Genomic DNA, 20,409 nt, shown 5'->3' on the forward strand with positions numbered 1-20,409 from the left:
TCCAGGCTGCTGGGATTGATGTGTTAAACATTTTACCTTTAAAAAAAAATTTCACTTGGTTAAATGCTCACATTAAAGAACTGGGTCGATTTTGAAAATGTGCTGTGAGTAAAAATGTAGGTGAGCTGTTGAGTTTAAACTGTGAAACTGAAGTTTAAAAAAAAGGGAGGAGGGTAGAGGGTGTAATCTGCCAGTCATTTTTCCCAATTTTCTTCATAAACAGTTTAATTGTAATTATTTCAGATTATAGTAACTAGCTTCCAAAAGTTTTTGTTGACCATATTTTTTTTTTTTTTTTTTCATCCTCCTCAAGAGACTCTTTCTATGTGTCAAATTGGCCTGCATTTGCCAAGCTTCTGCTTCCCCAACAGCAGGGAACCATGCAAGCAGCTCACTTTCTGACGTCTACTTTGTCTTACGGATAGTCTGAAACTCACGTGAGGAAATTGCAAGCTTTTGGATGTGGTTTGTTGTCCTGTTTAGCAGTTACCAAAGATCGTCTTACGTGCTTGTAGGGCTGGAAGCAATGAGAGTCGTTATTTTGTTTTAGATACCTTCAAGGAAAAAGACTTTAAAATCGGGCTAGCAAAACTAAAATCACTGTCCAGCAAGAGAAGTGCCACCTTCCTTCAAATTGTGGTTCATGCTTCCCAAAGGATGGCCCAAACTGACTCCATCCCAGGAACAGCATTCCTTTCATTTTCAGGCCTATAGAGACATTTGTGTGTGAATTGAAGACCAAAGATCAGGTGGTTCTTCTCAACACTTTCCTTTAACCGGAGTTACTGCTGTCCTTTTTTCCCCTTTTGCTCTTTCTGCACTTCCAGTTCATCTTTCTCCTTCTTTTTAGTGTTTTATACCCTTGCCTCTTCTCTGCATATCCCTGGGGAGTAGGAGCAACACCAACACCTACAAAAGTGAGGATGCTTTCTGAACCTCTTCTCTATAATAAATCTGTTCATGCCATGCTTGGTTTTTGAGATCTTCAGGGAGTATCTGAAGAAGTAACCATGGTCTACATTGCTTCATCAGTTTCCTTTGAGGACTATGTGTCCTGGCTATAGATTCAGATTTTCTAATCTTCCTGACTGGTAAAGAATCTTTCCAGTCCCAGGCTTTATTCTAGTTAAGTTGGTGTTTTTTTTTTTTTAAAAGGAATATAAAAGTCCTCCTTCTCCCCTTATTTCTTTCCCGCTCCTCTCTCCTTGTGCACACAAACGTAAGCTGAAGTCACAGCAATGTTCTTCATGTGTACCAGTGAAAGTATGAAAACCCACCACCTTAACGTGTATTTCCATTCCCCATTTAATTTTACAACTTCAAGCTCAATTACATATTGTGTAGTTTATTTTCTTTTTGATATCTAGTATTTGTAGTACTGTAAAAAAGATTTTAAAACCTTGGTGTTTTTTTTTTTTTGATTACATCTTCAATTTAACCAGCATTGTAGCAGTAATTGGCCAAGAGAAAGTAAAGGATTTGGCCTCCTTAAAATTGACATGCTAATAGAAATATTGCAGGGGTCAGCTTGTCCTACTGAAAATAAAGCGAGTGTATTGCCTGAGCTCACTCTTCTTGTTTAGAATTGTCTTATTTAAAACCAACACAATCTAGCCTGAGGTGGAGGGGAACATGTTCAGTTATTTCTAAAGGCTATGGTTGTGTTAATCTCATAAGTCTATAGTACAGGAGCATTGTTTAAGGCTGTGTAGTTAATGCTGTACTGAAATCTGAGTTTGATATTTTAATTGATAATGGTGTCAAGGTTGTTTTCCTTATGCCCCCCCTTAATAAGCTGTGTAGACTGTTATAGTTTGTTTCAGTCTGCATCTTAGGTTTGAATTCTTCTTTAAATACTAGAACATGAGATAGAAGCAAACTAGTCTTTTTTTTTTTTTTTTTTTTTTTTTTTTTTTCCCTGTGTCACCGTCCTGGAGGGTATCCTGGTGCTTTACTGTGCAATCCATGCTTGGTTTGGAGAGAAATAAATCCCTCCTCCCTTAAAATGTGTTAAACTGCAAGTGGAATTGCATTAAAAGAATTCGTAAGACAGTGAATTAATTGGAGTATGTATATGTTCTGTTTATAATGAAGGACACCTTAAGAATGAAGTAGTATTTGTGTTACCAAATGCAGGTCTGAAAGTTGAGGTGTGGAACAACTTTCTGTAAAACCTGATGCAAGCTGGTTGGTTGTATAGTACTTGCTTTCCTTGTTCTTACCTGTCAGAACCATTAGGAAAAGAAGATTAGATGAAGACTTGGACAACATAATTTTCCTTCTCAAATACAATATGGAAAGCTAAAAATAGAAAGTATTCTCCCATTTGTCTCAGAGTCAGTTTAGTTTCCATAGGAATGTTAAGCAGTGATCATAGGAGCTCATGAGGCAATTTCTCCTGATTAAACAATCAAACTGGAAAACTCTGTTGTAAAAGGTGACTATTCCCCCCCCTTCTTCCCTTACCTGCCCCTGTCAGTGTACGTACACACGCGTGTGCACACACGCTTAACTTGCTGGGTAGGCCACCTCCTTCATTTGTGCGGTACAGGCTTCCTTTGTTTCCAGTTGCCCACTGACAATGAGGAATCTTCCCATTGATTCACTTTTTTGACACTTAACATTTAGTGCTGTACGACTGTTTTTTCCTTGCTTAGTGAGAATGCTAATTTGAAGTAGTCCTACGTACCTACACTACGTGTTTTTTTCATATTGTACTAATTTGTTAATTCCGTACTCAAGACAGATACGATGGTCTAGACTGAACATGACCCATAAACGTACTCTTACAAGCTGATTTGAAATCTCCAGTTTTAGATGGGATTGCTGCTGTTTTTGAAGATGGCAGACTCTAATGCTCCTTTTCACACACACAAAAAATGTGAGGAATAAATGGATTCGAAAAGTGCAACAACTATTATGTGAAATAGAAGTGGCAAATCTTCTGTGCCATGAAGATATGCCATGACAGCGGGTTCATCTGGGAAGTCTGAATAACATAATGGGGCTGTGGGAGAGAAGTGAAATGACTCAAGAATTGTTAAGCCAAAGCCAAAATGTCAGTGAAGAAGTTTTTGCTCAGGAAAAAAAAAACCAAATTCAGTGTTGAATTCAAGGTTTATTTGTATAGTTTTGCTTTCATTTAAATAAAATTAAATGTTGCTTTTTTCTCTGTTCTCAAAGGCAGGAGTATACATTTTTGCCCAGCTCTTAAATTAGTGATGTCACTAATGATAAAGTTCAAGCTTTAAATTTATTCACTTGAACAAACAAAACTATCTTCAGCAAAAATAAGAAGTGGTAAGGGTGTCTAAGGCTCACTTCTCACTTGTGGGTTGGTTTTTGGTTTTTTTTTTTCACTATGAGGGTGCCTGAGCACTGGCACGGGTTGCCTGGGGTGGTTGTGGAGTCTCCATCCTTGGAGGTACTCAAAAGCTGCCTGGACGTGGTCCTGGGCAGCTGGCTGTAGGTGGCCCAGCTTGAGCAGGGGGTTGGAGACCAGATGTCCTCCAGAGGTCCCTGCCAACCTCAGCCAGTCTGTGATTCTCCAGAAGTTTTCTCTCTGTGTGTGCATGTAGGGGGAAATTCTGTACCTTTCATTCCTTACAAAGAACAGCTGTTTGCCAGGTACACTAATGTAAGTATGAATTAATGTGCCTGGAACATTAGTGTTTTAATAGGGCACAGTCTTATGGGTGCCTAATTGAGATTAAGTATTTACCTATATGCTTTAAGCATCTTAATTTTTTTTTTTTTATACTGGACTGTTACCAGGTATTCATTAGTGCCTATGACAGAATGTTTCTATCTAGTCACTTCACTGAAGTTCTTCAAAATACTGCTACTTTAAATGATCATCTGTGTGTAGATCCTATTGCATGCACATGCTGCCCTTGGAGTGAACTGTCAGTCCTGCTTTTCAATACATACACGAGACTGCAGTATTGTTGATCTGTCAATCTGTCACTTAGGTGCAGAGAGAGGTGTAAGCAGGTAGAGCAGAAGGAGATTGATCCAATTTTCTGAGAATCAAAGGTTATTCAAAGTAGCACAGAGAGCAAAAAATGGGGAGGGCTCATTAGGCAGCTAACTGGCTTCTTCTAGAGTTGTGCCAATGGTACTTCTGACCAAAAGCAATGGTTACCTCCAAGTACTTGCTGTGGTGTTCTCTTTTTTTTTTTTTTTTTTTTGAGAATGAGTGTTATTTGTATTGTCCTAATCTTACCCGGCTTCAGAGAACATTTGCAGTAAATATGGAAAAAAATCTTTTTACAGTTGACTGTCTCCATCACGGTGTATTTCTTGTTTATCTGTTTTGACATTTGGGCTACATCATCCAAGGGAGGAGAGTTTGGTGTTCGGGTCTCCATGTAAAATGAAATATTTTCCAGGCTTGTCCTGAAGAATCTGTTGCTGCAAACTTGAAGTTGGAGAGGCTGAGATTTGTGCATGGCTCTCATAGTAGGGAAGTAAGGAATCCACTTTCTGTGGCTAAGGCTTTCAGAAACCCAGAAGGTAGCTTTGTATTTTCCTCTGCCTAGGAGAGGAAAGGAGTCTTCAAGGTTTTTGGAAAGCTTAAAGCAGATCTCTGTGCATGCATCCTTGAATGTTATGGGTTTTCTTCTAATCCTGTGACTTTCTTCTGTTGGGAAGTGAAGGCTCTATATCAGTGCTCAGCACTTAGACTGTAATCTGTTTCCTGGTAATTTATGGCTCAAGTCCAAACTTGAATATTAAACATGTGGCTACTTAGTCTTCAAACGCAGGATTAGATGCACACCTTCAAAATAACTCATGGAAGACTAAAAACTCGTTTCTGAGCACTACAAAAATAACATTTTAATAGCTTTCAACAACCTCAAAGCCACTTTTATTATACACAAAATACATTCTAGGAGTAAAAACATATCCTATCCATACTACCTTTAATTTGAAATTTGGTATTGGAGACCCCTTATGGAGTTGGTCTTAATCTGTCCACTTAAGCCTTAAGGGGAATTTTGTGAACGTCTCTTTTTGTCTGGTTTTTCTTCGTGCTCCCTTAGCTGTTCTGCAGAGAACTGATGGCAGAGAGGAATCGGTGTGCTAGAAGAGATTGATGCTCATACTTAGGATGCCTGAGGTCCTCATTCATGGTTGGATGCAGTGGTTATGTAGGGAGCATAATTTTCAGGGTCATCTGTCATGTACAGATTACCCTCTTGTGTTAAGCAATGAGGGAAGAGGTGATAAAAATAGACAATGAAGTAAAACAAACTTTCTGCTTTTAACTATAAAGTAGACTTTTCAGTGGAGTATGCCCAAGTTGGGGTGAACCTGTGTGAGAAACAAGAGATTGGGTGTGCTTGTGGAGATGTATACTGGCAAATGAAGAAAAAAAAAAAGTAAAATTGAAAATTGTTACATAAGCAGCACTCTGATGGTCCCTTAATGGCTGAAGAACATGTCCCAGTGGTAAAATTGTTACATAAGCAGCACTCTGGTCCCTTAATGGCTGAAGAACATGTCCCAGTGGCTCTATTGCTTGAAATCAGTAAAACTAGTGTTAAAAACACCATTTAAAAAAAAAACAAACCACAACCCCACAGCATGATTTTGTGTATTGTTTGGTGTATATTTACACTTGCAAATCTAGCACTCAGCGATGAGAGTGGTGTTACATTTTTAAACTCAAGAGCAAATGCTATGATGTGAGCTTGTAGCCCTGTGGTTTGCGTGTGTTGTGAGCGAGGTGTACGTGTTCCATTCGGCACGGAGCGTGCGAAGGTGGGAGGCGATGGATGCGGCCGCTGGCAGGAGCAGAGCGTGGGCAGGCTCAGAGCGAGCAGTTACTCCAACCATACGCTTGAGGGCTCTGAAGACTGCGAGGAATGGTGCAGAAGCAATTGCAGTTGAAGAATGTATTTTAACTAAATTAGTGCATTGTACCTGCGCAGGGTTTAATGCTTGCTGGGCCATTTGGCTATTTGCCATAATTGGCTTTCCATTCCCTTGATTGGAATCATAGATAAAAATTTGCTAATCCACTTTCTTTGCTGAAAGTATTAGAAAAGTAATCCATCTTTTAAAAATGCTTGAACAAAATCATATGGTATAAAGAATACTTTATGGAATAATGAGATTAATGAGAACTATAAGGCATACACAATTAAAACGTTTTTCTATGGTTTTAAGGGGGAATAACGCAATCTGGGCACTATAAAGCCATAAGTACTTCCTTTTATTATGCACTGCCTTTTAAATGTGCATTACATGCTATGCTTTTTGTCTACATGATAAAATGTGAGTATATATTTAGGAAGAAGGAACTGCTATTTATTTGGGTTTTTTTTTCTTATGTTTGAAAATATCGAACTCAAACTTCTTGGCTGTGTTCTTTCCTCCCTCTCCCCTCTTCTGCCCACAGGGCATCAGAGCACGCATTTTGGAAACCCTTGTAATGCTTATTCTTCTTGCACTGCTTATCCTTGGAATCGTATGGGTGGCTTCAGCACTCATAGACAATGATGCTGCCAGTATGGAGTCTTTGTATGGTATGGAATTAAAAAAACCCCACACTAGTTTCATTTTAATTATGGAAATGGATGTTTGCAATTAAATGTATTTCTGGTAAATGCTATGTGAGTATTGCACAGATTTTGAAGAAGCTGTATTAGTCAATACCATTTTTTGTTAGATGAGGTTCCATGCTCATGTGGACACGAGCTATGTTAAAAACAATTGACTTAAGTGATAAAAGCTGAAGATATTTTTCAAGCTAAAGTACTTGGGGATTTAGTTGCCTGCAGGATCATTAACTGACTAATTCTTAGTTTATACTTGAAAATACAATTGTTCAATCCTGAATGCTTAAGGAAAGTTAATTCAGTTGCGTTTGTGACAGACGTAGCCTATTTCGAATAAGCTAAGACTGTGGTCAATATTTTCCTTACAGACCTCTGGGAATTCTACCTCCCGTATTTATATTCCTGTATATCACTGATGGGATGTTTGCTACTTCTGTGTAAGTATTTTCCTGATTATTCCAAGAGATGAATGATTTTATTTATTTATTTTTTAAAGATTAAAGGAAACTGGTTTTCATTGTAAAAATTAAGATTGTGAAAGGTAAAAGTGTGAAAAATGGGGGGGCTTGGTGGTTTTTTTTCATTCTTAAGTTTAAATTTATTTGTAAATTTGTTAGGTTTAGGTTCTGAAGTTTGTCAACAAATGCTACCTTACACTTTCAGGTTTTGAGGAACTTCATACCTCACCCAAAATAATTTCAATTTTTAGCTTTTTAAAGCAGATATTTGAAAAATAGGGACTCCATTCTGGAAAGAAAAGGCCAATTTTAAATATCTGCAGGAGGTCAGCAGTATGGAGAGAAAGTTATTCTGGAACACTTAGTTTGTCCTATATTCAGCAAATGATACTGCTTCATTTTTTAATTGAAAATCTTCCCGTATAGACAGAAGTTGGAGCACAGTGCAATTAGCTTTCATAATCACAAAACTGGTATCTGGCCAGTCTGGAGGTCAGTTATACGATTACATATAAAACAAATATGTAAAAAACCGCCCAACCTTATGCCAACCAGTCCTAGCCAGAGTTCAGTTATCCATGTTTAGGGGAATAAGAAAGATGATGGGAAGTCTCCCAGTCCCACTTACAATTTCAACACACGCACACTCTCCCTCCCCAGATAATTTCTAGAAAATTGCTGGGAGGGGGACAGAACGTCTCCCTTTTTAGATTATCCTGGTTTCACCCAGTCTCCTGGCTTTATAGGTTTACAGCTAACACAGGGCTGTCACTGTAGAGAGGGTGGGGAATGATAGTTTGAAACTTCCTTAAAATGAAGCAGACCTGAAAGGTGTTGTTCAGAGACCTTAGTGAACCTTCTCTAGGTTCTCGATATGGAAAGACTCTTAAATCCACGTTAATGGTGGGAGGGGGGGAAGTTAAAAAAAAAAAAGTGGTTCTGTATATCTCATGCTGGCTGTTGCAGAGTGTGATTCACAACAGTTGCTGAATGTTTTCATGGGGAAGCTGGCTTACAAACTTCCTACATCTGTCTTGCAGTTTGTTGCAGCAGAGCTGACAACACAGGGTGTGTTCTGGGGCTATTGTGAACCAGTTTGCCAAAATAATTGGGATTTAATGCCAATTTCTGGAAGAGTTATTTGTAGTTTATACAAGCAAATCGCTGAAGTTACTTAAGGCCTTCCAAGCTGTTGTATCTGAGTAGCTGAAAGGGCAGCATACAGCAGAGGGAAGGTGGTAGATGCTGGGGTAGAGCTCCATTCAGTCTTCAGCTGGCTTAATTGCTGCAGCAGCCTATGGGTAAGGCTTATTGCAGTGGTGATTTGGAGCATCAATTCCTTTCTCTTTGCTCCTTTTCCTGCAGGCTTCCTCTATAGTAAAGGAAGACTAGCTAAAGTTAGCCTTTTTGAACACTCTTGTATTTTTCCTGTAATCCGTAATAGTCGTAGTGAAACAGTAGTTAATAAAAACAAATGTAATCCTCACTATAAAATCTTGTGTGACGCTTTTTTTTTGACAACCCTGTTTTATTGTAATGTAAACTATAAATGTATATCCTCATCCATGCTGTTACAAATTCCTTCCATCCCCTCCACGCTTCAGTATTTGAAGGCTGTTCTCCCTCAGCTATTGATCTTTACTAATAATTTTCTATTATCATGGTTTGATCCTTTCTCCCAACAAACACGTGTGCCCTACCGGGAAGCCATCACAGGCAATGATCAAAAAGGGCCAATTGTTATTTCATGGAAAGGTGGCTTAAAGTCTGGTAGCTGAGCCTACTATCAACTGAAATGGCAGTATAACTTTCAGAGCAAAGCAGCTTCATGGTCTCTTGACCTTACAGCTGCACCTGTACTAATAGATGAAATGTGCTTGAGATGTTCCCCAGTGCTGTGGCCAGCTAGTGTTGCTCCATCCATCATATTGCAGTTTGCAGAAGGTGGCTGTGTACGTAGGATAATGGTTCCTGGACTGCAGGAACTCCAGAACTGCACCTGGGAATTGTTTGGGAAAGAGCTAACTGGCCCAGGGCAAATAATGCCAGGGATGGTTCTAGCAATTTACTGGTGTAGACGTTCAAGTCTTAATGCCCAGGAATGTATCCTGGCACTGTTGAATTTACTACTGTAGACATAGCCTCTGGTGCCACATGCTTTGAATAAATAATTACTTGAGCAAGTTTAAGATATCTGATTATATGGTGTTCCTTGTTGACAAAAAATCAGTTATGCTCTTGGAGGGGAGAGATGCTTGTCTTGTTCAGAGTTCATATGGTAGCAGCGTGTTTTAAAGTTCGTATTGGAGTTTGAAGCTCTTGCAGTTCTCTTGAAAACCTCACTTGGGTGTATGTGGAATAGCACATTGAACATCCAAATAAAAATTGGTCTTTGACTTACAAATCACTGTTTTGCATAACCTTTCTTTCTCTGCAGTATGCACGCCAGTGGGACTTTCACGGATGTTTACAGTAATGGGTCAGTTGCTGGTGAAGCCAACAGTAAGTGTTACACAAATCTGCCCTTGGCATTGGAGTACTTGCTCTTAGAATAGTTGCACTTCTACATAATTCTTTCTTCGGTTCATCAGCATCTCTATAGTCAATATTTGTGTACTTGTTTACAATTTTTTGTATAGCACAAAAGCTCTTTTTTTTTTTTCCACCACAGAAGGTTTTTTAAAGTAGTTTAGACTTCCTCTGATTTCTCCAATTTATATAACTCTACTAGTATTAATATTTATTGCCAGTATTGCCTACTATGGCTGTTTTCAGGCATTTGCAAAAGGGTGGGCTTGTTCTGGGTTCAGGTCAGGAGCAAAGGACACAAGACTAAACTACATCTGGATGACAAGAAGGGTACCTGGGGGTACACTTAGATGGGTACGTGTAGGTAGCTGGCACCTGTAAGAACTTGTCACACGTAGATACTCTACTGTTCTTGTACTGAGTGCTGTGAGGGAAGGGAGAAGTTTGTACCACGTGCAAGTGCACTACTGACTTTGTCTTGTTGCCTCGTTTGTGTTTACTAACACTGGCTGCACTTAGGTCTTGTGTTCCTTTTAATTAGCCAGTTCAATGCTGAAAATACAAAGAAAATACATAGTGTTTGGTGTCAGTAAGCTTTAAACTCAAAGCAGCTAATAGCAAGGCAGACGGACTTAATTTATTTGGTTTTAACTTCCAATAGAAATTTATATTTGTTTGAAATATTAGCTTATGTGAGAAGTCACTTTTTAATGTACTCTTTCAAAATCTGCAGTTACTTTTGTTTAAATCAAGTGTGAGGGTTGATAGGTTGTTCGTTTTTTCCCTAGAAATGGCTTGAATATAGGTCAGATGTACTGTCCCTTCCCCTCTTCCCTAAGTCTCTTTAGATTGAAACTGAACATAAGACCTTTAACCTGAAATGAAAACTTAACTGGAGGTTTGCTTACAGTAAAGAAACAGATCTATAACAGAATGGAATAATCTTTTGTGGAGTTCTTATTTGTATCAGTATTGTAAAGTTGTAGACTATATATTTAAAATACAGGTTACTAGAACAAAACAAACGTGACTACGTTAGTGCAGTCAGAAAAACAAGTGACTCTGATTCTCAGTCAGTTCATGTTTCTGTTTCCAAACACAGATCCTTGAAGACCTAGATGAGCAGATGTATATCATCACTTTAGAGGAAGAAGCAATTCAGAGGAGGCTTAATGGTATGCTTGTTCTGATACTGCTTCAGATGCAGTATTTGTAGTAGAGTGGTTCTGGTCACGAGTATTGATCTCACCGTTACATAGCCTCTTCTCTCAAAATAGAACATTTCAACATCCTAGTATGTAACGAGCATTATAGGCTTACATTTCATTGCTCACTGTGGTGTTCAAGATTGGCTTGTGTGTGTGCTTTTCTTTGGTTTGGTTTTTAACACGTTCATCAGCTCTAATATATGAATAATCTGAGACTGAGAAAGCAAGTTGAGTAGTTGACCAGACCCACCGCCCTTACTGCGAAATAGCTTGGATTGGTAAATGACTGTATTCTAGCCCTGTCTGAAGAATGATGAACTTGTATCAGCGAGAGGCTCAACTTCCTGCATTCTGAGTTTTGTTTTTTATTTGGAGGATTTTTGCTGTTTCAGTGCATTATTATTTAGAATCTGAGGTAATAATTCATTAAAGATCAGAGCAGTCCTTTATATTCTAGGAGCTACAAGGTGAATTTAATAATTTGAATAATTCTATGAATGAATAATTAGAATTAATACTTACACAAATGTTTTAGGCTTCTTGTATTTAGTATTACAATTTTGCACCTCTTGATAAGGTGTTTCTGTTTTGAAGTATTTCAAAAGCAATATGAAGCTTTGGCTTCTAAGAGTAAGGATATTGCAACATGGCAAGCACCAGTTATGGAAAATATATCAATTCCATAAATCTGGAAATTGTGTTGCGTAAGTTCTCTTCTGAATTGCTTTTGGCTGCATAGATAAGCTATCCATCCACAATTTATACGATTGCTTCAGGTTGGAAAACCAAAGAATATTCATGTCATGACACATCCATTGTTGTGTCTTATTTTTTTTTTAATTGTTATGACTTATTTTAGCCTTCATTTTCCTCATTTCCTGCCTTTCTCTCTTACTTTTCAGTCTTCTGTCATATATATCAATCTTTTCTTCTTACAAGTCTCATTAAGTCTCCTTTCAAAGTTGCATGGTGAGGGAAGGTACCTTTGATAACCGTGGATCCTGGTGATCATCTTTATTCCAGCTTTTAAAACTTGTGGAGGTGTAGTGGCTTCTTTATGCTAAAGTCAGCCATGGTTTCAGCTTAAAAATAATGTTCACCTTTGCAGTTTTAGAAGTGAAGGTTTTTATACTGACACGCGTATATATACGCATACACATACAGACATGCATGCAGTGAATGTCTTTGAAGTTGTGATGGGGTAATTATAATTGTTCTGGGTGTTTGATGTTAGCTAGCAACTGTAAAATATTTGTTACCGAATATTTTATGTTGTCATGGTGATTGTGCTTATGTACAAGAAAAGCGATACAGAAAAATGACCCAATAGTTAATTCAAGTACCTAACAGAAGCGGTGCAGAGTGTTTTCCACTATTCAGGTGGAGAATGTGATTATTTAGGCGATGATTGTTTGCTGGTTTTCTGCACAGAAGTCTATGCAACAGTTGTTTATATTGCAATTTAGTAATATCACTAATGAGGTGTAGCTAGCCTGTTTGTAGGCATTTGCTAATTGGATCTGGATTTAGGACGTGTGCAGGTGGCTGCCCTGACCACCAGCCGAAAGACTGGGTTCTCTTTCAGCGAATCTGTTAGTATCCAACGTAAGGTGGAACTGCAGCCCACCCCTGTTCCACAGAGCTCTCACCAGCCTGCTCTTGAGAGGTGAAAGATGTGGGGCTTAAATGTCCTTTGACAGGAAAGGGAACCAAATTCTTCTGTCTCACGTGCTGAGGGAATGGCATAGACCCCACCATCTGAAGGAATGCTTGAAAACCCAGTTTGGTGTACAGAGAAAATTAATGGGCTTAAGCGGAAAAGTAAATAAAAACCTAAATTTGGATAGTGCGTGTAGGTGGAGGGCAATATGTGATATGCACAAGAAGATACTCTGCAAGATTTCTGTGAGTAATTATTTAAGTAATATTAAGTATGGTTCTCATTTGTGTGGCAGGCATGGAAAGCTTCAGCTTCTCTGCCAGAAGTCTTTCTAATACATACAAATTATGCCAGAAAAATAGGTACCATTTTTGCCAGAACTATGAAGACTTGTGCTTATTATGTTTATTGCATTTTTAGAAAATGCGTACAAATGGAGGCGTGGTGCTAATTACATCAGTAAATGTAGTGCTGTGATGTTAGAGGCTATAATCTGACTTAACATGTGGATCATGGGTTTTTTTGTTGCTGTTTCGGAACAGATATATTAGGCTACATGCTTCCCGTGCCATGGCTCTTGCAACTCTTCCACAGTTGTTGTAGTGGAAATATATGTGCTTAAGTAACCCTTCTGGACAGCTTTGCAGTGAAGTGTTCTGAAATATATACTCCATTTATATTTATAACCAAAGAGCTGAATTTTTATTAAAACTGAAGAGGACCAGAGCACCAGCTTAAGCAATACTTGGTGGTTGTCAATGCTGATTTTTCTTTTTTCTTGGTGGACTAGTTGCTGTCACACTCCTAGCACTGTGTTGCCCTGTCCTAATTAATGTTTCCTCCGACGATGCCTGGACGTAGGAAGGAAGGGTGTAGCATGAATCACTCTTCCTACTGAAGAGGCTGCGTAAAGCCTCTGTTTTCAGAGGAGGAAAAAAGCTTAGCTGTGAGAGCTGGTGCCCTTCTTGATTCATATAGTTGTAACTGTTGTGGTGGTGATGCAATTGATTGTTCTTTGTATTTGAAAATAACCCTAACTGTGAAACTGCATATCTTCTTTGCGGAAACTAATTTTCTTCCTTCTCAGATGTCTACAGTGTATAACTGAAAATCGGAGGAGGAGGGAGGGGAAAGCTTGATTGTGTTATCTACCCTAGTATTCTTATCTATTGAAGAGATACTGGGCTTTGGGAAAATGTTTGTTTCCAGTGTATTATATTTCAGTACCCACATCACTCCTACAGTCGAAGAATAAAGCAGGGACTTTTTTATATTAAAAGAAAAAAGTTGCCTTCAGCTATTAGTTTTCCTGAATCCAAAGAGACGGGTGGGGTAGGATCAAAAATACTTACTTGATCAAAGTTATTGGCTCTGAAGGTATCCTTACATAGGTAAGAAAGATGAAAGGTGTTGTTTTTATTGCACGCTAGTAACAGTGTAATTTTGAACTAATTGGTGTTGAACTGCCAATCACCTAGGGGGAATGCAAATAGATACTCTTACAATTTCCTTTGAGGTACTGAAATCTTATGTCGGGGCTGGAAGAAAAACAGAATAATACCGTTAAATTGACCTTAAATGAGCTGCTTTGTGGCTTTCTTGGAGAATCCCTTCTAACTTTTCATTGCTAGTCCAAACAAGTCTTGTCTACCAATTTGATTTATTGGCTAGACAGCGCTGACATTGAACTTTGTGCGTGTTTGAAATAAAGCTAATGTTATAGAGCTTTTAAGAATTTAGCTGCATCCTTTTCAAATACTCTTTTGACTGATCTGAAACTTTGCCTTCCCCTCTCATAAAATATCCTTTTGTATAGCAACCTGTTGTTTGCTACTATTTTTAAGGAGGAACTACAACAGCACTTAGATATGATTCAGAATTTCTAATGAAGTGTCTCCTAGGGACCTAATGTGATCACGCTGACTTGGTTGGAAAGACTCCCATGAACATTGGTGTTTTGAGCTCTGGATTTTTATATTGAGGGGAGGAAACAATATATATATTGAATAAAGCTTTTCCTCAGAGACCCCTAAATCAATTATGGAGAAGAAGAAAATGTCAGAAGCTAACTTGAGTTTTCTTATTTTTTTTCAACTGCTTCCATTAAAGTTCCTGAGACTTTTTTTCCGCTGAGCTGTATAGCTATCCTTTTTCTCAACTCACAGTAATTAGTCATTCCATAAAACAGATGTTTTAGACTTTTTTTCAGAGGGAATGCATCAGCACAAAAGCTTATTTTTATAATGATAATGAGATTTTTTTTTAAAAAAACTTTTTCTAAACCCCCCCGTATTATGATTACTTATTTAAAAAGCACTGAGAAATTAAACTGACATTCATATTGCAGGTACTTCAAGTGAACAGAAGTTACTACAAAAGATCAGTTGTTGGTCTTACTGGTTAGTCCTGGGATTTGAGATACTTACATACTTGCAGCCACTCTAAATGTTACCACATACACGTTATATCACTGATATCAAAGATAAGTGTTTAGGCATAGCACAGAGGTTATGTGTTAGATGCAACAAATTTTTCATACTTGTGTTTGTGTGTGAAAGAAGCAGGTAATTAAACATTTACAAATTAATTTTTGAAACAGTTGGATGCTTCATTGATAATTTGACTGCATTGAACAAATCAGTGTTAATTCTCTGAAACAAAAAGAGTAAAAATTAAAAAAAAGTCCAAGAAATACTCTTCTATATCTTGGTTTTCAGGTAGGACCTCACTGTGCTGGAATATGGAGAATGTAGGGGCTGGGTGGGATGAAAAATTTACCTTCTTATCCTGCACTGAGATTGCTGGATGGATGAGCAGACAACAGAAAATAAGGAAATAATGAGACTGGACTATAAAGTGGTGTTAGTGTGCCAGCAACCTAAGTGCTATTTAGTTTTTGTAGGCAAATGATTGAGATATGAGATGAAAGCCTGGACAAGACTATTAATCTCCTAGAAATTTATTAGAGTGTTTAAAAGAAGTATCTGGAACATGGTGCTATTACAGTTTGGCCCATGATCAAAGGTGAGGCTGAGGGTAGGGAATGGCCAACAGGTGAAGGGTGGCAGTGTAAACTGAGAAAGAAGATAATGGAGGGGACTTAGCGTTTATTAAGACCTTGAACTGTCACTGCCACAGAGTGTTTTCACAGGCTGAGATTGGCAATATTGGATTGGAAAATATGAGCCCTCTTAACTTCTTTTCAGGTGAGATTATTCAGAAATAAAAGGGATGAAAGTGGGGCAAAGATGAGCAGAGAGCATTTCTAACTAATCCAGAGAAGAATATTTCCAGTTTGTGGTTGCAAAGAGTAAAAGTTAAAGTAGAAATAATGAGATCAGAACTGAAACAGCAGATCTGTAGTCAGCATCTCAGAGCAGTATCATTGCCTGAACACTGCGCAGTGTTTGTAGAGGAACTGGAATCAAGGGGAGAAGCCACAGTTTGCTGGCAGTAGAAAAGGTGGGGGGTTGGAACAGAGTTGGGAGGCTGAAGAGAAAAAGGGTGGAGAGGGGAAATGGGCTGGGTTTCCTAGAGCCCATGTAGGGATAGGAGGAAATGTTGCTGAGCAACTTCTAGGCAGAAAATTAGTAAGGGAGAGAGGAATTAATATTACGGTTGTCAGTTTTCAGCTGACAGAGGAGAGAGTTTGAGGAGTTGCACAACAGTGACATGCATATGCTGTAAACTGTACAAAGGAAAGTGAAAGCATGTGGTCTCATGGGTGGTCATGAGGAAGATCTGATCGTGGTTGTCTGAGGGACCTCTGTGGCACAGAGAGACTGACCAAAGCGAGTGAAAAGGACTGGGGAAAAGGGAGGAGACGCAAGAAGCTGAAAGCGGAGGCCCAGCCACCAGCTTGCTTAGTTTTGAGGTTAAGGTCCACTTAGCCTTTAAGTTGCTAAATAATGATGCCCTTCAAGGGCATCCAGACAATCTCTGTCTTGATGTACAAAGCATATAGAGATACAAGAATGAGGCATTTGAGACACCCTGTGTCAGGCTGTTGCACCATAACTGGTTTTTTGGACCTGTTCAGCAGTAGCCATTCTCTTCGTTCTTGCAACAGCTGGTCAACAGAATAGGCAGGGATCACAGAAGGTCACGCTGTGAAACCTCTGATGTGTCGAACTCTTCTGGTTAGACAGAATTTGGAGGGTTCTTGACTAAGCCTCTGTTTGTTTGAAAAGAAGTTGAAGAGTCTCAAAGAAACACCTGCAGTTTAAAGCCACAAGTGTTAATGTGATGCTTCCTAAATCTGAATTACCGCAGTGTGTCTTACAGTACTGAGTTAGTCTCATCCATAAGAAAATACTGTCTTTTGTTTTAAAAGGTGTATCTTCCACGGTGGAATACCAGACAGCAGAGTTGGAACGGGAGCTTGAAAAAGTGAAAAGCAAGAAAATGAATCTAGGTAATAAACTTTTTTCTACTATTTCATGTGGAGTGCAGCTTAATAAACGACCTTAAGATGCTGTGTTTAGCTTGTAGCAGTCACTTGATTCATTCCAGCTTGTTCTTAACCAAATGTGTGCATTTGCAGTCCTTTCAAATTGTCTTAGTTTCTGCAGATACATTACATGGAATCATTGCGCCCCTCTAACAAACAAATTTAAGTAGGGAGTCTGATTTGGATCTTATTTTTAACATAATTTTAGAGAAAGTGTAACACTCTTGACTTACTTGCATGGAGCTCAATAGCATGGTCTTGTCATATGTAATGATATGCTTATGATTATTTGGGATAATCTAAGATACTACTTCCCTCTCTGTTTTTGAATTATTTCTATAAAAGTCAAATTACGTTTAAGAACAGTAAAATAATCCTTAGCAATTTTGTGTCTTTTAAAATTGAGAAGTGATACTTCTGGTAATGGCAGCCACTCAACAGGAATCTCCTTACTTATTCAAAGGCTTGCAGAATTTTGCATTTATCAGTGCATTATATGCAAAACTAAGACTGTGATGAGAAAAAGTTGTTGGGTTTTCTTTTTAGACATACTAGTGATGTCCAGTGAGTTAGTCTTGTCTTTCTTGCCTTATAAGAGGAAAATACTGTTTAAATATTTGATATTCCTTTCTGTCCCTTTAGGTTGTACTAAAATATACACGTAAACAGCATATTTTTAAATTCAGTATGTTTTAAACTTTGCAGAACTGCTGTATGCCAGGGGGGAAAAAGGTACGGTGAAACATGCCTGTAAACAAGAAAGAAAAATCTGCTTCTCTCTGTCTCCCCAGCCTTTCTCTAAAGAGGTTTCAAGTTTTTGGCATTGCTTTGGCAGCTCTTCAGGGTAGATATTTTTATGAACTGGTTGGTGTTGGTTCAAGATAAGAGTTACTTTTGTTACCTATAGTTATAACAAGAGCTTATAGATAGTTGAATGATTTTTACTTATTTTATTCTAAGGCAATCTATGGTATTAAATTTCTTGTTGTTCTATTCTGAACAGAACGGCGGAAAAAAGCTTCTGCTTGGGAAAGGAATTTAGTCTATCCAGCTGTTATGATATTGCTACTGATCGAAACGGTAAGAATTCTTGCTCTTTCTTTTTTTCTTTTTCCCTAACAAAAAGTATAAAGAATTCTTTGATCATTTGGGGGAATAAATGTATTCATTTTTAAAAATGTGGAATACTTTTAAATAACAAGACTGTTTCTATTTCCTTATAGTCCATCTCAGTCTTCTTAGTTGCTCTCAACATTCTGTACCTGTTGGTTGATGAGACTGCAATGCCAAAGGGATCAGGGGTAAAGTAAACTTCTCTTATGGTTTTTATAACTTGAGTAAAGCTTTGGAGCCCTTACAAAAGTGCAAGCAAGAACTTTGGCTTTAGTAACACTGAAACTAATGAGCCTCAACCGTGACTTTGCTTCTAGGTTTTGGTCCTGTTCACACATAAGCATTTATTACATGTCATGTTATAGTGAGTTCTTAATAAAACTAGTCCAGAATCTTCTGTGGAGATACGTTGATTCAGTAAAGTGAATCAGTAATCTGAAGTTTACTCATGTCTCCTACTTTATATGGACTAGAAATGTTCAATGTAAGAAACTCTGTTAAAAACAAGTATAAAAAGCCTGTCTTGGTTTGTGTTCCTCTTAGAAAATGTGACATTTTTTCCTCCTTTATTATAAAAATGCTTTGAGAAAGTAAAGAGCAGCACATTGAGCAGTAGTGTCTTTAATCATGAGGGGCTTTTTAATTAACTTGGTAAAGCTTTCCCCTGCGTATAGCTGTCTATGAGCGTGCAGAGCTATAAAAGGCGTTTAGTGGTGATAGCCGCTCTGCCTGTGGTATTGAGAGCAACTAAAAGTGGTGTCTTTTGAGACCTCTTACTTTCCGAAGTAATGGCATACGTATAAAACGCAGCGTGGTGGGTAGATGCAGCGTGTGTAAAATGTGAATCACTATACCTTCTGTCTTAGTAATGCGTTTCACTTGAGTTTGAAAGCTAGCAGGTGCAATTGCATAGGATGGGAGTCTTGCAGGTTAGAACATCGGGATGGCCCTTGAACACTGAATTGAGAAAAGGCTGTATTTCATGTAAGATGTTAGGTTTTTTGGTCCTGGTAGAAGTTAACTTCATGAACAGTTGTGTATATCTTATTGAGTTATGCAAAGTATTTTTCTCTTTGTAGGGGCCTGGAATAGGAAGTGCCTCCTTATCCACCTTTGGCTTTGTGGGAGCAGCACTTGAAATCATTTTGATTTTGTATCCTTTCTTTAAGAACTCCGTCTGTTAACAAGTATTCAGTCTAGTTTTCTGGGACACTGGTAATTTACTAAGCCTGGAAAGAAGAAAGAGATAGGTCAGTCCTTCTCAAGTACTCGAAGTGTTTTTGTTTTTATTTTTCTTTGGTTCTTAGGACTTTTAGGAGACTGCTGAGAACCTGAGTGAAACGTGCATTCCTTGGAGGTTCCTTTTTCCTTGATTCTCACAGCTATCTTATGGTGTCCTCTGTCGTCGGCTTCTACAGTCTTCGGTTTTTTGAAAATTTCACTCCCAGGAAGGATGACACAACTATGACAAAGGTAAGGTAAAGTCTGTGATGGGGATGGCCCCCTCGTCTCTTTCTTGCCACCCAAGACAAACTGACTCTTTGAGTTAGTAATTGCCCTGAATGGCTCATTTGCAGTGATCAGTATTTGTTTGTAAGCTTCGTAAACACAAACTGGAAGATTTTCAAAATGCTGAATGAGTGGGAAAAAGGATGTGCTCTGTTTAGTTTGGATGGCATCCATTCACTTGTAAAAAGCCGGGAATAGCAGAGCTTGTTAACCAGCTATAGAAAAGCTAGTGAAAGAACTTTTTTCAAAGGAAACGTATTGCTAATGAGTAACTTTGATTGTGCTAACTGTACTTCAGGGAGCTTGTTTGAAATCTGAAGAACTTGGTTGCTAGAAGTAAGACAAAGTAATTCAAATTTGAATAATTAAACTAAGACTGAGGAGGTCTATTCAGCAACATCTTGCAGTCTGAGGCTAATTTGACTTTCTACAATTTAGCACTGGCTTCAGAATAACAAATGCTGCTACCTAATGCAGAGGAACATGCTTTGGTTTTTGGCAAAATATTCCCACAGCTGACAAGGGGAGGTGATCGGTAACCAAGGAGCAGATGTTGAATTTAACTATTTTTTCAATGCGTTTCATTGTTTGTTTGTTTTTTTAAAAGTAATGGATAGACATTTTTACCACAAGTTGTTGGAAGTGAGAAAGTAGGTGAGCACACAAAATGGGAAAGATGGGTAGTAGGGAGTTGGAATGTTCTTAATGTTTTCTATTGATTGTTGACAGTACACCAGGAATAGTGTAGAAATAAACAGTGAATGCACAAATGCCTGCCTACTTTCAAGCAGTTTTGTGGTTTGTTTTTTTTCTTTTGGATTCTGATAGAAATAGAGCTCAAGAAAGTGATCCCTTGTGAGAGAAAGTTTCAATTACTCTTTATAAAGGCTTCACAAAAACTAGAGTAAAATCTAAC

At 38.3% G+C, this 20,409-nt stretch overlaps 1 protein-coding gene across 3 annotated transcripts in view; it reads left to right on the plus strand.

The window, feature by feature from the left end:
• LMBR1 (limb development membrane protein 1) overlaps positions 1–20,409 on the plus strand; it is a 50,130-nt gene that overhangs the window by 20,679 nt on the left and 9,042 nt on the right. The window contains exons 2-10 of one of the 3 annotated variants that reach the window (XM_035891404.1): positions 6,407–6,533; positions 6,935–7,003; positions 9,462–9,526; positions 10,656–10,728; positions 16,755–16,835; positions 17,875–17,951; positions 18,095–18,172; positions 19,064–19,137; positions 19,367–19,457. In XM_035891404.1, coding sequence (XP_035747297.1) covers positions 6,407–6,533; positions 6,935–7,003; positions 9,462–9,526; positions 10,656–10,728; positions 16,755–16,835; positions 17,875–17,951; positions 18,095–18,172; positions 19,064–19,137; positions 19,367–19,457 — 735 coding nt within the window. Of the gene's footprint in view, positions 1–6,406; positions 6,534–6,934; positions 7,004–9,461; positions 9,527–10,655; positions 10,729–16,754; positions 16,836–17,874; positions 17,952–18,094; positions 18,173–19,063; positions 19,138–19,366; positions 19,458–20,409 lie in introns of those variants that run through there. The other 2 variants (XM_035891406.1, XM_035891405.1) reach the window with 2 other exon arrangements.

This window comes from Egretta garzetta, unplaced genomic scaffold (assembly GCF_000687185.1).
Source record: "Egretta garzetta isolate BGI_Z169 unplaced genomic scaffold, ASM68718v1 scaffold633, whole genome shotgun sequence".
Taxonomy (NCBI): Eukaryota; Metazoa; Chordata; class Aves; order Pelecaniformes; family Ardeidae; genus Egretta; species Egretta garzetta.